The 17,531-nt window shown below is 42.0% G+C and overlaps 1 protein-coding gene across 1 annotated transcript in view; it reads left to right on the top strand.

Moving 5' to 3' along the window:
• LOC110501283 (striated muscle preferentially expressed protein kinase) overlaps positions 1–13,618 on the top strand; it is a 113,601-nt gene extending 99,983 nt beyond the window's left edge. Inside the window, exons 25-34 of the mRNA XM_090216397.1 lie at positions 1,199–1,399; positions 1,709–1,766; positions 6,690–6,767; positions 6,956–7,128; positions 7,215–7,241; positions 8,326–8,478; positions 8,719–8,761; positions 10,126–10,194; positions 10,270–12,937; positions 13,397–13,618. Of these exons, the coding sequence (XP_090072523.1) occupies positions 1,199–1,399; positions 1,709–1,766; positions 6,690–6,767; positions 6,956–7,128; positions 7,215–7,241; positions 8,326–8,478; positions 8,719–8,761; positions 10,126–10,194; positions 10,270–12,937; positions 13,397–13,563 (3,637 nt within the window). The 3' untranslated portion in view covers positions 13,564–13,618. The remainder of the gene's footprint in view (positions 1–1,198; positions 1,400–1,708; positions 1,767–6,689; positions 6,768–6,955; positions 7,129–7,214; positions 7,242–8,325; positions 8,479–8,718; positions 8,762–10,125; positions 10,195–10,269; positions 12,938–13,396) is intronic.
• Positions 13,619–17,531: the final 3,913 nt, after the last annotated feature.

Here is a 17,531-nt window from a genome sequence, read left to right as displayed (position 1 = left end):
TTAATTCAGTTACTAAAACTGTGTTGTAAGATCTGTAGTAGATAGTTTTGAATAGCAGAAAAGTTGACAAAGATATCGTACCCTTTTTGTCTCTTTTGTTGGGAACATTTTTAAAAATGTCTGTTTTTATAAATAGTTAGAAAATGTTGTTGATGTGGATACTAAAATAGCTGTAACTTTTTCTCAGAATATTTTTGTTTCTGCATTCAGATTTGAAAAGCAGAGAACTAGAGGAAGATTTCATACGTTCTAACTTTTTGTCTAAGTTGTTTGCAAAGTGATAAAAGTAGCTGATTTATGTCAAAAGTTGCATTGTTGCATTTACAGTGAATGGAATGGTGGCAGTGATGATGTCACAATGGGGTCTTTTAGAATGTTGAAAAAAGTTCCATGATAGTGAATGAAGATGGACAAAAAAGGACATGAAGCTTAATAGTTTAAAAAGTATAAAATATATAAAACAATCTGTATTTTAGGACCTCAATCTAGACCAGTCTGCACATTTGAAAGTTTGAATGCCGTTCCAAATAATAATATTACGAAGACAAATAAGTATGTCGAGAGATTTGAAGGAGGGACTCTTGCTTCACAAGCCCATGAATAATAAGAACTATGTCTTAGATTTAAAGTAGAAATTCTTGCTTTGCAAGCCCCAAAAATAATAAGAACTATGTCTAAGATTTCAAGTGGAAACTCTTGATTTGCAAGCCCCATTAATAATAACAATAAGAAGTATGTCTAAGATTTGAAGTGGGGACTCTTCCTTTGCAAGCCAAATTAATAATAAAAGTCAGAAATAAGTGGGACATTATTTAAAAAGTGTGGCTATTTCACAAGCCACACTAATAATAAGACAATGATTTAGAGTGGGACGTTTGTTACTTCAAATCCCACTAATAACAGACTCATTAGATAATTTCCTGTAATCAGATAATTTCTTGTAATCAGCAGTCAAAAGAACATCAGATCAAACTGTCGTGATCTGTCACATGTTATCTACTCTTATTGTAGAACCATGTGCCAACAAACATTCATAAATTCAAATGTTTTAATGAATTGTAAGGACTATATCCTTATAAATGTTCTAAATATGAAATGCGTATTTATTCAAGGTTTAGAAATTGTTTGGTAATGCTTAATCATGAAAGTGACTGTAAAGTGTCACCTCCAAATCAATCGTTTTATTTCTTTTTTTCAGAGGGGCTTTCTCCTATGTGAAACGAGTGACGCAGAAGGTTGGTAAAATGGAGTATGCTTCCAAGTTCATCTCTGCCCGAGCCAAGAGGAAGGCCTCTGCTCTGAGAGAGATGAAACTACTGTCTGGGCTGGACCATGAGAGAGTCCTGTATTTCCATGATGCCTTCGAGAAGAAGAACGCAGTCATCATTGTCACAGAGATGTATCCTTTTGGGAGTTCATACTGACTGGTGCCTGTCACATAGATTACATGTACCATTTGACTTGAAGATTGGGGAAATTGGCAGCTATAATGGTCTTTCTTATGGTAGACACATGCATACACATACACACTCGCATTCACACACATGCAGGCACGCGCGAGCACACACACAAACACACAATCACATGGTGATAGTAATAAGCATAACGTTCCTATGTTGGACTATTTTTGTCCCTCATTCATCTCATGCCATAATTATGAAGTATTTTCAATGTCAGAAATGTATTTCTCCTTGATCAATTCGTCAAGATGCAATGAGGAGTTGCTGGAGAGGTTAACAAAGAAATCTACAGTAATGGAGTCAGACGTGAGTTGGTTACTGTGTGCTTCGAGGACACTCCTTACAGAAAATAATTTGTTGCGGCAATTCCCGCAAGTTTGTGGCAAATTTGCTGCAAACTAAATAGTACGCTACAAAATGTTGCCAAAAGTTTGCAAATGTTTGTCACTAATGGTGAACCTGCGGCAAACCTTTGGCAATAATAATATTTATTGCTACTAGAGGCAAAAAGTTTGCCAGAGGTTTTATTATAGTAAATAATGATCTCATAATTATATTTGAATCTGTGGCAAACCTGTGGCAAACAGTTTACCAGAAGCCTTTTCTGGGTAACACGTGAGTTCCAAGACAAGTAACTGTTGACAACCAGTCAGGGGGAGAAGAAAAATCACTTAGAAAATGCAAAACAAGTTTTCCAGCTAGCTACCTACCAAAGTTGTCTGGTAAGTGTCTAACTTATTAATTAAACTTCCTAGTAAACTTCAAAATGGTGTTTAAAATGATGCCTGGTTAGCAATGTCATGTTTTATGGAATAGAGTGAAACACATTTTGTTGCTATATCAGTTTCACTCTGTCAGCACCACCAGCTAGTGCTCAGCCAGCTAGCTAAGGTTAGCTATCATACTTTTGCACAATTGATGTGAGAACTAGCTAGCTAACTAATTATTTGCCCCAACACCATTTTTGGAGGAATACGTTTCTGTCTTTTCTAGCTGACACAGCTAGCTAAGGTTGCAACAATATGAGCTAACTTGACATCATAGCAAAAATTAACTTTTGCAAATGGATACCCTTCCCTTACCCATGAGGTTGAAAGACACGGAATTGGGAAGAGGATGCATCAACACCCTGGAAAGATGTTTGTGGTGGACTGACTCATAAAACTTTTTTGAGTGATAAATTACTGTTGTGTTCAAGCTTGATAAGGTAAGTAAATCACATTTATTCATAAAGCCCTTCTGACATCAGCTGATATCTCAAAGGGCTGTACAGAAACCCAGCCTAAAACCCCAAACAGCAAGCAATGCAGGTGTAGAAGCACGGTGGCTAGGAAAAACTCCCTAGAAAGGCCAGAAGCTAGGAAGAAACCTAGAGAGGAACCAGGTTATGAGTGGTGGCCAGTCCTCTTCTGGCTGTGCCGGGTGGAGATTATAACAGAACATGGCCAAGATGTTCAAATGTTCATAAATGACCATCAGGGTCAAATAATAATAATGACTGTGGATGTCGAGGGTGCAACAGGTCAGCACCTCAGGAGTAAATGTCAGTTGGCTTTTCATAGCCGATCATTCAGAGTATCTCTATCGCTCCTGCTGTCTCTAGAGAGTTGAAAACAGCAGGTCTGAGACAGGTAGCATGTCCGGTGAACAGGTCAGGGTTCCATAGCCGCAGGCAGAACAGTTGAAACTGGAGCAGCAGCATGGCCAGGTGGACTGGGGACAGCAAGGAGTCATCAGGCCATGTAGTCCTGAGGTAGGTAGGTAGGTAGGTAGGTGTGAGTGAGTGTGTGAGTGTGTGAGTGTGTGAGTGAGTGAGTGAGTGAGTGAGTGAGTGAGTGAGTGAGTGAGTGAGTGAGTGAGAGAGAGAGAAAATTAGAGAACGCATACTTAAATTCACACAGGACACCGGATAAGACAGGAGAAATACTCCGATATAACAGACAGACCCTAGCCCCCCGACACATAAACTACTGCAGCATAATTACTGGAGGCTGAGGGGTCGGGGGAGACACTGTGGCCCCATCCGACGATACCCCCGGACAGGGCACAGGCAGGATATAACCCCACCCACTTTGCAAAAGCACAGCCCCCACACCCCTAGAGGGATATCTTCAACCACCAATTTACCATCCTGAGACGGCCGAGTATAGGCAGAGTATAGCTCACAAAGATAAATGCATGTATTATTCTCATGAATGTAGCCCATACATTCATTCTTTGTAACAATTAGATCTTTCATTTCTTCAAACAAGTAGCTAGCTCATCTTGATCATGTGTTGTCTCTTACCTCATTATTTCTAGAAGAAATCAGTTACTAGTCAAAAATACAGATTGAGCCAAGCGATAACTGAGGACAGAGAAATATATGTTAAATCAAACTGGGGACAGAGAAATATATGTGCAGCTGGTCAAGGCTTTTTGCATGCCTGGCTTTTAGATGTAAGTTAACAATACTTCATTTTGGAACAATAATACAAATTGCCATATTAGGCACAACTCAATTTTATGTTGCTTTTCTTCCACCCAAGCCTTATACACCTGAGTCAGGAAGAAGAGACAAATAGGAGACAACAGTCTAGATTGAATATCATAATTAGATGATTCGTTTGAATCAATTGTGCAAATCTTTTATACTCTGGTAGATTTAAAAGGCCTAAGTTCCAGTTTATTCTAGCTGCATCTTTTGTTTATATAGCATTTATACAAGGCAGAAACATTGTTTCCTTGCTGATAAATATAGAGAATGAGAAGCATAGCAACATCAAGGCAACTTTGTAACAGCTAACCCCGTTTTTCCAAAGCCTACCATTTAAAAATAGAAAATGTTTTCAGTAATTGCTTTCAGTATCCTAATATTGTTTTTGTTTTGTGTTTTCTGATTGTTTCAGTGCATGCATTCAACAAGCTTTGGACAAAGGACTTCCACAGGGCCCCCAGCTCCAAAGTTCACTCAAAAAGGCAATAGTTCTGAACTGGGTTTGATTTAGTTTTTGTTGTTTTAAATTATTTCAATTTTGTTAATTCTTTTTTAAACATCCACTGGTTGAAAGCTCATTGCTCAGTTATCGCTTGGCTCAAGTAAATTGTGTAGTTGACATCCCTGTAGTTTTCACATTTCTCTCATGTAAATGTTGTAGCTACATAAGAAGATTAAAACTATTAATTTATGAAATATTCAGTCTTTGCTCTTTCTTTCATTAGCATGCTGATTATTTCAAATTATATTGGATTTATTTTTTTTATCTCTTAAGACATTGAATACATGTTGTTTAGAATATTTAATACATTTAGTATGTTTAGTTTTCTCTGTGAAAAGTTCATTTAAAGTTGCCAGAATATGTTTTTTTTCCGGTAAAGGACTTCATTATGAGGTCATGAGAACAGTGACCTCTATTGAAAGATCATTGAACTCTTGCCTGTAGCAACCAACCTGGCCCCTAGAATTATTCTCTAAGCAGACACAAAGAAAACCAAGTAAATCCACACACTTTTACAGGAGTAAATGTGACTTTGGGTAAAACTTGATATGACCAAACCACCCCGTGTCTCTTATTGTATAAGAATTTGTGTCTCCCATCGTATCTTTATAACATGGACCATAAAGTAATGACTGTAATACAGCCAGGTCCATAAGTGGAATGTGACACAATTTGCATCACCTTGGCTCTGTACGCCACCACAATGGATTTGAAAGGAAACAATCAAGATGTGTTTTAAGTGTGGATTTCCATCTATAATTTAAGGTTTTTTAAAAAATGATTGTATTAACCATGTAGGAATTACAACAATTTTTATACATAAGCCCCCCCCAGACAACTGACAGAATCATAAATTAAATTGTGTGTTTTAATACTTCTTTGCAAATATTTGCAGTCAATGACTGTCTGAAGTCTGGAACCCATAGACATCACCAGATGCTGGATTTCTTCCCTAGTGATGCTCTGCCAGGCCTTTACTGCAGCTGTCTTCAGTTTCTGCTTGTTCTTGGGGTATTTAGCCTTCAACATGTAAAATGCATGCTCAATTGGATTCAGTTCAGGTGACTGACTTGGCCATTGCAGAACATTCCACTTCTTTGCCTTAAAAAAGTATTGGGTTGCTTTCGCAGTATGCTTCGGGTCATTGTCCATCTGCACTGTGAAGCACCGTCCAATGAGTTTTGAAGCATTTGACTGAATCTGAGCAGATACTATGGCCCTCAACACTTCAGAATTCATCCTGATGTTTTTGTCAATAGTCACATCATCAATAAATACAAGGGAACCAGTTCCATTGGCAGCCATACATGCCCACGCCATAACACTACCTCCACCATGTTTCACAGATGAGCAGTTCCTTCCCTTCTCCATACTCTTCTCTTTCCATCATCCTGGTACAAGTTGATCTTTGTCTCATTTGTCCATAGGATGTTGTTCCAGAACTCTACAGGCTTTCTAAGATGTTCTTTTGCAAACTCTAATCTGGTCTTCCTGTTTTTGAGGCTTACCAATGGTTTAAATCTTGTGGTAAACCCTCTGTATTTACTCTGGTGAATTATTCTCTTGATTGTTGACTTTGACACAGAGACACCTACCGCCTGGAGGGTGTTCTTGATCTGGCCAACTGTAGTGGAGGAGTTTTTCTTCACCAGGGAAAGAGTTCTTCTGTCGTCCACTACAGTTGTTTTCCGTGGCCTTCCAGGCTTTTTGGTGCTCCTGAGCTCATCAGTGCATTCTTTCTTTTTAGGAATGTACCAAGTAGTTGATTTGGCCACACCTAATATTTTTACAATCTCTCTGATGGGTTTATTTGGATTTTTCAGCCTAATGATGGCTTGCTTCACTTGCAGTGACAGCTATTTGGACTTCTTCATATTGGGGGTTAACAGCAACCAATTCCAAATGCAAATGCCACACTCTAGACCGATTCCAAATCTGCTTACTTGTAAATTAACTAATGAGGGAATAACACATACCTGGTCATGGAACAGCTGAGCAGCCAATTGTACAATTACTTTTGGTACCTTAAAAAGAGGGGGGGTTCAGTTATAAAAAAGTTTTGTAATTCCTACACTGTTCATCTGATTTGGATGTAAATACCCTCAAATTAAAGCTGAAAGTATGCACTTCCAGCTCATATTCATTTTTTAATTTCAACTCCAATATCCTGTGGTAGAGAGCTAAAACAATAACTTGGTCATTGTCCAAATATTTATGGACCTGACTGTACCTATGCTTGGTATACCTGCAGATCCGCTCTTGCATGAGACAGTTGCTGGAGGGTGTGGACTACCTTCACCATCAAAATATCATCCATCTGGATATCAAGGTAAACACGTCTTCACTGAAAAGAGAGATTTAAAGATATGTCACGAGAGGGATTCTGGTTAGTACTGTGTTTTTTTTGTTTTGCAGGTGTCCGTTTAAACAAGGAATATCTACCCTTGAATACAGTAATTTGTCAAAATGATGATCTTTATTCTGATCTCTGACCTCATCTTTTGGGTTTCCCCCTAGCCTGATAACATCCTCATGGCAGACCACCATGGTGATCAAATCCGCATCTGTGATTTCGGAAACGCCATAGAGCTCACACCCGACGAGGCTCAGTACTGCAAATACGGCACACCAGAATTTGTTGCCCCAGAAATTGTCAACCAAACTCCTGTGTCCAAGGCAACTGACATCTGGTAAAAACGCTGAAGGCCATGAAAGTGTTAAAAACTTGATACATATCACAAATGGATCCTCTCTAATTCTCTGCTTTTTCTTCCAGGCCGATTGGAGTCATTACATATTTGTGGTAGGTACATGTTAAATGTGTCTTAAATTTGGTGTGATCCCATAAGATTATTAATTACAATTTAAAACCTATTGTGACTAGGGGGAACTATTTTCATTTTTGGAAAAATAACGTTCCCAAAATAAACTGGATATTTTGTCAGGACAAGATGCTAGAATATGCATATAGTTGACAGTTTAGGATAGAAAACACTCTAAAGTTTCCAAAACTGTAAAAATATTGTCTGTGAGTATAACAGAACTGATATTGCAGCCAAAAGCCTGAGAAAAATCTAATCTGGAAGTGCCTTATGTTTTGAAAGCTCTGCGTTCCAATGCGTCCCTATTGAGCAGTGAATGGGCTATCAACCAGATTACTTTTTCTACGTATTCCCCAAGGTGTCTACAGTATTGTGATGTAGTTTTATGCCTTTATGTTGAAGAATACCCGTAAGCGGCTACATTGTGTAAGTGGTCACCTGATGGCTCTCAGAGTGATTCTCGCGTAAATAATATTTTGGGAAAAAAGGAACATTGGCTATCAAACTGGGAGTCTTGTGAGTGAAAACATCCGAAGCTCATCAAAGGAAAACTATTTAATTTGATTGCTTTTCTGATTTTCGTGACCAAGTTACCTGCTGCTAGCTGGACATAATGCTATGCTAGGCTATCGATAAACCTACACAAATGCTTGTCTTGCTTTGGCTGTAAAGCATATTTGGAAAATCTGAGATGACAGGGTGATTAACAAAAGGCTAAGCTGTGTCTCAATATATTTCACTTGTGCTTTTCATGAATATGAATATTTTCTAGTAATATTTATGTCCGTTGCGTTATGCTAATTCGTGTCAGTCGATGATTACACTCACGGATCCGGGATGGGGTGTCACTAGAGGTTATTAAGTATGGATTTATGCATATGCACACTTTACAAGCCAATGGATAAATTAACACCACATATGTAGCTGTTGATTCCTATTTGTATTGCTATGAGAGAGACCCTATCAGACATGCCATCGACCTGCAGTAATATTGGAACGTGGCTCTAGAAATCAGTGAACAATTAGTGAGAGGAAGAGATGTTCACAGGTGTTTCTGCATTTCAGCCTGACTGGAGTGTCTCCGTTTGCTGGAGAGAATGACCACAGATCCGTGCTCAACATCAGGAACTTCAATGTGGCCTTTGAGGAGAGTATGTTCACTGACCTGTGCCGAGAAGCCAAGGGATTCATCATCAAACTGCTGGTGGCAGACAGACTGTGAGTGGCAACTATAGATTTTAACATGTTCAGGCCAAAACTTGAGATGTCCATGTGCTAGTTCAAATTTCAGGTAAATCATGCGTTTGATTGAATACATGTTCAAGACAATTTAAGTTGCAGTTGTCAAGATAGGATGTGTCTCTTCTAGATTCACGTTTCTTTAGTTCTTATACATTTGTGGGCTTCTTCACCCTCACTAGAAATCAAATGTAAAATGGAATCATGCCATCCCTTTAGGAGGCCTGATACAGAAGAGGGTCTCCGTCATCCATGGTTCAAGGTGAGACATGTAAACTTTGACTCATATGTGACGCACAACACACAATTGCTTCAGGGATCTGTTCTGACTAGAGATGCATCATCATATATACTATATATATACAAACGTATGTGGACATCCCTTCAAATTAATGTCTATTTCAGCCACACCCGTTGCTGACAGGTGTATAAAATTGAGCACACAGCATTGCAATCTCCATAGACAAACATTGGTAGTAGAATAGCCTTACTGAAGAGCTCAGTGACTTTCAACGTGGCACCGTCATAGGATGTCAACTTTCTAACAAGTTAGATCGTAACATTTCTGCCCTGCTAGAGCTGTCCCGGTCAACTGTAAGTGCTGTTATTGTGGAAGTGGAAACGTCTAGGAGCAACAACGGCTCAGCCGCGAAGTGGTAGGCCCTACAAGCTCACAGAATGGGGCCGCAGGCGGCTGTCTTTCCTCAGTTTCAACACACACTACCGAGTTCCAAACAGCCTCTGGAAGCAATGTTAGCACAATAACTGTTTGTCAGGATCTTCATGAAATGGGTTTCCATGGCAAAGCAGCTTCACACAAGTCTAAGATTACCATGCGCAATGCCAAGTGTCTGCTGAAGTGGTGTAAAGCTCACCACCATTGGACTCTGGAGCAGTTGAAACGTTCTCTGCGTTCTCTGGAGTGATGAATCACGCTTCACCATCTGGCAGTCCGACGGATGAATCTGGGTTTGGCAGATGCCAGGAGAACGCTACCTGCCCCGAATGTATAGTGCCAACTGTAAAGTTTGGCGGAGGAGGAATAATGGTCTGGGGCTATTTTTCATGTTTCGGACTAGGCCCCTTTAGTTCCAGTAAAGGGAAAACTTAATGCTACAGCATACACTAACATTCTAGATAATTATGTGCTTCCAACTTTGCGGCAACAGTTTAGGTAATGTCCTTTCCTGTTTCAGCATGACAATGCCCCCCATGCACAAAGCGATGTCCAAGCAGAAATGGTATTTCAAGATCGGTGTGGAAGAACTTCACTGGCCTGCACAGAGCCCTGACCTCAACCCCATCAAACACTTTTAGGATGAATTGGAACGCCGATTGTGAGCCAGGCCTAATCTCCTAATATCAGTGCCAGACCTCACTAATGCTTTTGTGGCCGAATGGAAGCAAGTCCCCACAGCAATGTTCCAACATCTAGTGGACAGCCTTCCTAGAGGAGTGGAGGCTGTTTTAGCAGCAAAGGGGTGACCTACTCCATATCAATGCCCATGATTTTGGAATGAGTTGTTCGACGATCAGGTGTCCACATACTTTTGGTCATGTAGTGTAATTTGGAAAGATATTGAGCAATTTCAAAATTACACATGTTAATCTATTTTTTTCATACAGACCCTTACCAAGGGGAAGGCAATAAGCACAGAGACCCTCAAGAAGTTTGTGGCGCGCCAAAAGTGGCAGGTTTGTCATCAAAGCTTTTTTTTATTGAATTGTATCTCCTTCCACCTTATATTTGGTTATGTCTGTCTTTTGCAGCGGTCCCTTATCAGCTACAAATCCAAAATGGTCATGAGGCCAATCACTGAGTTGCTGAATGACTCATCCAGCCACATCTCCATCGCTGTTCCCAGACACCTCAATGAGGGCTCACCCCCACCATCATCGTCCTCTGACTCCGACGAAGATATTGACAGGCTGCCCTTCATTCCAATGCCACTCAGTATGGAGTTCTCCGGATCAAGAATGTCTCTAAACGAGATCCAGGAAGGCACAAGCCGGTCAAACGGCACTATTGAAAGTTCAGGGTCAGCAGTCACCCATGGCCAAGAGGCGATGGAGTGTGAATCCATGGGGAAAGAGAAAGAGGCTGAATATTCCACAGGTAGGGGGCGCGCCAGGAAGAGGTTGACGCAAGAAAATGACAAGGGGTCCTCGGATGAGGAGTTAGCAGAGTTGGCGCAAGTATCCGAGAATGCTAGAAGGCCCTTGTGCAGAGGCTCGAGCTTGGAGTTGGACAAGCAAGAGGGTGGACCCAGAAGGGGGCAGCTACATAGAGGGGGCTCTGCTGACAGTGCGCTGCTACTCCACATCGTTCCAGAAGATAGAGCAGACGACAAAATCACTGAAAAAGGCGGCCAAGTCCTCAGAAAGGCGGTATCCATGGAGTTCCCTAGGAGGAGCATGAGTCCAGGTCCTCTGAGTCAAGAGGACTATGCTCACAAACTGGAGCTGATGAGGCAGAGGTTGCTCCGAGGTGGCTCTGTGGACAAGAAAATGAGCGGCCTGCGAGGACCCCTGCTGGAGACACTGGGTATGGATGATGGAAAGTGGCGGTCGTCGTTGCTGGAGTGCTACTCGCACACTACCCGCTTATGGGTTCCTCCATTAACCAAGGCAGTCTCCAGCGACGAGCCCAGAGTGGACGTGCTCAAACCCAAATTCCTTCGCAAGAGCGCCTCCTTCAGTCAAGGAGATGATGCAGAGCCCGTTCCCTTGCACCGACGCACCGGGGTACCACTGGAAATCCCGCTGGCTCAGATAGAGGAGCGAAGGCTAAAGGAGGCCATATCCATGTCTGCTCTCACTGAGCCATTCAATAATGACTCCTGTCCCGTGACTCTCATGGAACCTACCCCTAAACTTCCCACACCAAGCTCAGTGCCTAGGGAACATGAGACGAAAACTAAGATGGAGGAAGAGGACTCATCAATAGACAAGGAGATTAAGACTGAGAAGTCCATTCATGAAAAAACGATGATGGAACCAGAGTACACGGCCCCGAGGGAGCCTATCCCTCCTTGGAGGGAGTATAGCCCTCCTGTGAGGGTTCTTAAATTAGAGGAACAAATGAAGAAAGATAAAGAAGAGATTGAGGAAAATGTTCCTGTTGTTGAAGAAAAAGCTAGGGAAGTTGAAGAAGTACACAAAGAAGTACAAAAAGAAGTAAAAAAAGTAGAAAAGGAACTGAAGGCACAAGTTAAATCTTCTAAGATGGTCATTACTACAAGTTCTCATAGGGTCACGCCAGCACCAGCATCTTCAAGGGCACCAGCAAATGTTATGACTCCCTCTCCACCTGCCCTAACTGTGCTCCCAGATGGTAGGACCTCTGCGTACACTAGTATAATGCAGACCATCATGGTCCCCTTGCTTCAGCCCCTAGTTAGCCCTCTGTTAGCAGACTCCACCCCTGTGGTTGTTCCAGTCCCTGTGCAAGCCCCATTTCTAGCACCAACATTTATAAACACACCTACATCTGTCCCGGGCCCAACAAAGCCAGTCACTCTGCTATCCACACCAGGGGAACAGCCTGCAGTCTATTCAAGGGTGGCATCCCCCGAGCCCAAGGAACCGAGTCCACCCAAGGTTTCCCCATGCACTACACCCCAGTCTAAGCTCTCGCCAGTGGGACAAATCCTCTACGGCATTGCCTCTGAGGAAGTATTTGAGGCCCGCTTCAAAAAGCGTGAGTATTCTCTAACGCAAGGCCTGCAGCTTCTCAACTGGTCAAAGCCTGAGAATAAACCAGTAGCCTCTTTGGACTCTGCCAAGTCAGGCGAAGATGTATACTGCCCTGGGCCCATTGGAGCACCGTTTGTGTTTGTCCCCAGGAGACTGGAGGAGAAATCCAAGTCGGTGCAGGATCTCTGCGAGACCCAGAAGGACGAAGGCTTTATGAGAAGGATTTCCATGCATCTCAAGAGGACTCCTTCAACCGAAAGCAAGGAAGAAAAGCTCAAGGAGGAAGAACCAGTGACTCCCAGGCGCCGGCTCTCCTGGGCTCTCCGCAGCCGAAGAGGATCCCATTCCCAGGAGAGGAAGGAGGTGGAGACGATGAGGATGGATGGGGGAATAGAAGCCGAGGCGGAGCAGGAGGACAAGGAGCCGGAAGAGCCCAGCGAGTCACCGGTTATGGCCATGCGTAGGAAGATCGAATCGACGGTGTCCAGGATATCCAGGAGGATCCGCAGCGCCTCGGAGGAGCGAAGGATAGCGTCCGAGGAAAGGGAATCCAACAAGCCAGAGAGCAAGAAGACACCCCTGTTCTCCATTCTGCACAGGTCGACTTCTGAGGGACGTAGCCTAAAGAGTATGGCTGGATCCGGTATCCCTCAAAACCAGCTGGCTTCTCAGTCAGGCACCGGAACCTCCTCAGAGTCCATGGAATCTATGTTCAGCATCAAGTCGGAGAGAGCATCCAAGGGTACGAGACTTCTTTGCCTTGAAAATGTTCAATCAAATATAGAAATAACATTCATTTTGAATTAACATGTTCCCCCTGCACCTGAAAAGGTCATATGTGTTAATTTCAAGATGATTACTTAGCAGAATTAGGCTAAATGTAATTTTAACAATGAAAAGGTGCATTTTCACCGCACAGACACAATGTCACTATTATGTGGTGCTTGAATCCAATTTTAAGGATGCAGGTTCATTTGAGAACTGGTAAATGTAAGAGACTCAAAACACATTTTTTTTTATAATTATGCAAACCTTCCCACATCCTTCCTCAAGCAAACCTTTGTTCTTACATACTGAGATGACATACAAGAAAACAAAAAACAAACTTCCAATAGAGGCTTCACTTTGTGTGCTAACCTCACCTTTTTTCTTCGTTACTATTTCTGTTGATTTCAGTTTGAGTTATATTTGTTCCCTCCAGCAGGGGCAGAGGTAGGAAGGAGGTCCCGATGGGACCATTGGGGCCTAACCAGTGCTAGCAAGAATGGCAAGATGGTATCGGAGTCTCACATCCCCACGGCTATTGCCAGAGAGAATGACACCCTAAGCTCCCGCTTGTACACCAGACTGGCATCTGGTAATCCTTAAAGCCCTTAATTTCTTGAAATTATTCCCAATGAAAATATTTAATATTGGTTTCCTTACCCTGTAAGCAGTCAGCAGTCAGTGGACAAGGAGAAACAGCAATCCATGATGATGCCTTGGTTTTGTTTACCTGGCTGCTGTCGCTAAATGCTAACTTTAGAAATTGTGTCCAAAAAACAATACCTGTCAATGTCCCCCAAATTAGCATATGTTAAATATCAAACCAAAATCATCCCTAAGTGTCTGAAATTGATTATGCAGTGCAATTCATTTGATTTGAACTTTCCTGATTTCTGCAGTATTGCATTGGCCCAAGCAAGCAACAACACCACTGAACTCCTCCCCCTGAGTATGAGTACTGCCTGTTGTCAACGTGTCAGTGTAGTTAATTAGCTAGGTTAATATAAGCTCACCTGGCTAGTTGTAGCAACATCCCTTCTAGAAATTGAATTTGGAGGCGTGGAGAATAACTGCTACAATACCAGATTAGCTAATGGTAAATCAGTCACAGTTAGATAATCAAGCTAGCTATTGAAGTGCATTTGTTCAAGATTGTATATACAGTGCCTTCGGAAGGTTTTCAGACCCCTTGACTTTTCCCACATTTTGTTACATTACAGCCTTATACTAATTTCCTCAGCAAAGTTCTTAAATTTTTGCAAATGTATAAAAAACAAAAAACAGAAATACCTTATTTACTTAAGTATTCAGACCCTTTGCAATGAGACTCGAAATTGAGCTAAGGTGCATTTTGTTTCCGTTGATCATCCTTGAGATGTTTCCACAACTTGATTGGAGTCCACCTGTGTTAAGTTCAATTGATTGGACATGATTTGGAAAGGCACACATCTGACTAAGGTCCCACAGTTGACAGTGCTTGTCAAGCAAAAACCAAGGCATGAGGTTGAAGAAATTGTCTGAGCTCCAAGACATGATTGTGTCAAGGCACAGATCTGGGGAAGGGTACTAAAAAATGTCTGCAGCATTGAAGGTCCCAAAGAAAACAGTGGCCTCCATCATTCTTAAATGGAAGATGTTTGGAACCACAAAGACTCTTCCTAGAGCTAGATTCCAGACGGAAGCCACTCCTCAGTGAAAGGCACATGACAGCCTGCTTGGAGATTGCCAAAATGAACCTAAACACTTTAGGTGATGAAAACTTGCTCCAGAGTGCTCAGGACCTCAGACGGGGGCGAATATTCACCTTCCAACAGCTAAGACAATACAGGAGCGGCTTCGGAACAAGTCTCTGAATGTCCTTGAGTGACCCAGCCAGAGCCCGGACTTGAACCCGATCGAACATCTCTGGAGAGATCTGAAAATAGCTGTGCAGCGATGCTCCCCATCCAACCTGACAGAGCTTGAGAGGATCTGCAGAGAAGAATTGGAGAAACTCCCCAAATACAGGTGTGCCAAGCTTTTAGTGTCATACCCAAGAAGTCTCAAGGCTGTAATCACTGTCAAAGGTGGTTTAATTAATTAGGGATAGGTGTCCAGCTAGCGGGACACCAGTCAACTACATCCGGTGAAATTGGATGTGCAATTCATATTGGGTGAGCAATTCATATAAATAATCGTAATATTAAACATTCATAATTTAAAATCTTAATCCTTATGTAAATGTGATATTTCCATGTATTTTTATTTTATATAAATTAGAAGAAAAAAAAATGTTTTTGCTAGATCATTATGGGGTATTGTGTGTAGATTGATGAGAGGAAAATGATGTGGACAAAGTCAAGGGGTCTGAATACTTTCCAAAGGCACTGCACAGTAGCTTGTTAATGTAAATTTGCTTATCAATCTGAACAGCATGTTGATACACACAGCTGTTGAAAGAGACTAGCTAGCAATCTCTGAAATACTTTTTTTGTAGGTCATTGTTAGTTATGGGACTGTGCCCTTTCTGTGGTGAGATATCAGCCTCTCAAAACATCCCTTAATCTCAATCACACAAAGTGCCCACCAGAAAGGGGCAGAGAAATCCCTCGCCAACAAATCCAGCTGTTCTGAAGACACGGGGATATTGAATTGCATTGGTTGGTTTGTACAAACATGCTTAGTTAGCATTTGATGACAGCAGGCAGGTAAACAAAAGATTGCTTAAAATGGATTGAAATTATGCATATTTTTCTTCATTGTTAATCACATTCCCAATTTGTCTCTCCTCCAGACTTCCCTCCCGTGTTCCACATCAAGTTGAGGGACTACACCCTGCTGGAGGGAGATCCCATCACCCTTAGCTGTCTCCCAGCTGGCAGCTCCCATCCACACATCTCCTGGATGAAAGGTAAAAGCTTATTATAAGAGCTAAATATAAAATCCATCCCTAGCCTCCACTCTTTGTGTAACAAATCTTACAATATATTATAACTGCATCATAATGCATTACACCTGTTGGCTTTAAGGCTACCCTGGGGGCGGCAGGTAACCGGAAGGTTGCAAGTTCAAACCCTGAGCTGACAAGGTACAAATCTGTCTTTCAGCCCCTGAACAGGCAGTTAACCCACTGTTCCTAGGCCGTCATTGAAAATAAGAATTGTTTCTTATTAACTGACTTGCCTAGTTAAATAAAGGTTAAAAAAAAGTAAAGTGTTCCTTTTTCTTCCTCCTCAGATAAGAAGCCTCTGCAGATTGACGCCAGAATGAACATTATCTCCCGTCCTGATGGCAGGCAGCTGCTGATGATCATGACAACCACCAAGAAGGATGCAGGGCTGTATGAGTGTGTGGCAACAAACCTTCTAGCTTCGGTCTCCAGTTCCTGTATCCTCTCCCTCGCTTGTGAGTTAGAGTCACACGCATCAGAGAGGGCAAGACAGAGAGAATCTCTCTCTCTGTGTGTGTGTGTGTGAGTGAGTGAGTGAGTGAGTGAGTGAGTGAGTGAGTGAGTGAGTGAGTGAGTGAGTGAGAGAGAGGGGGGGGGGGGTGGTGGAGAAAGACAAAAGGACAGAGAAAAATAATTTCATGGTTATTTCTTGGTTTTCTATGACAATGTTTCACTTTCTATTATTTAGGTGTGGATAGACCCCTTGACCAGCACAGCAACTAACCTAGTCTAGTTTAGCGAAAATTCATTTTGAATTCTGTTACTTCACAAAATGATACCAAATTAATTACCATCAACTTGATATGAATCTATCTTTAGACAAACTCTCTCGCAACTGGAAATCTTCTTTACCTGAGGCATTATATTAGGCATAACGCATTTATTGATTTGGATTGAATAGGATTGAGTTGCAATGATGATAATACCTTTCTGCCCTCATAGGTTTACCCAATCGTCCTGGGACTCCTGAGGTTCCCCAGCGCTATAAGAACACTGCCCTGGTCCTCTGGAAGCCCTCAGACAGTATGCCCCCCTGCACCTACTCTCTGGAGAGAAAAGCAGAGGGTGAGTCATGGTGACCCAAACCACCCCCTCGCCCCTACCAACTCTCTCAGAGGGCCCTCCGTTGTCACGTGTTGCTGAAAAAACTGAGTGAGACTTTCAGAGAGTGGCGAGGAGATCAATAAACTCATCAACTTCAGGACACATTTGTGACTTGAATGATGCAATTTATGTTCCAGATTCAAATAATAAAACATAAATGAAATTCAAATGAACAAATTCCAATATACAATATATAAATGTACAATATAGAAACCTCTGTAACAGTTAACCATTTCATTTGGGAGGTGTTGTGTCAAGCTTTGAAATCCGATAAAAACAAATGCACATAAAATATAATTAGGCACGCCTCTCAATTCTTTTGTATGAAATTGCGCAAACTCCAAATATATTGCGGAGCATGTTGGGATACCCCTTCCCTCTGGAGACCACAGCCTTGCTTGCTTGGCTAAAGTAGTAGTAATCAATCTAATTAGCCCCTAGACCCTCAATCATTTTCACTATCTCAGCTTTGGGACACTTCTGTATATGGCGGAGGTACGCGTGGACTCGCAAATGTATAGCCGAAGGGTGGGGGAAG

The sequence above is a fragment of the Oncorhynchus mykiss genome, chromosome 22 (genome assembly GCF_057628025.1).
Source record: "Oncorhynchus mykiss isolate SJ-2025 chromosome 22, ASM5762802v1, whole genome shotgun sequence".
Lineage (NCBI taxonomy): Eukaryota > Metazoa > Chordata > Actinopteri > Salmoniformes > Salmonidae > Oncorhynchus > Oncorhynchus mykiss.
The sequence above is the reverse complement of the archived record's forward strand: the minus strand, read 5'-3'. Positions and strand labels throughout refer to the sequence as shown.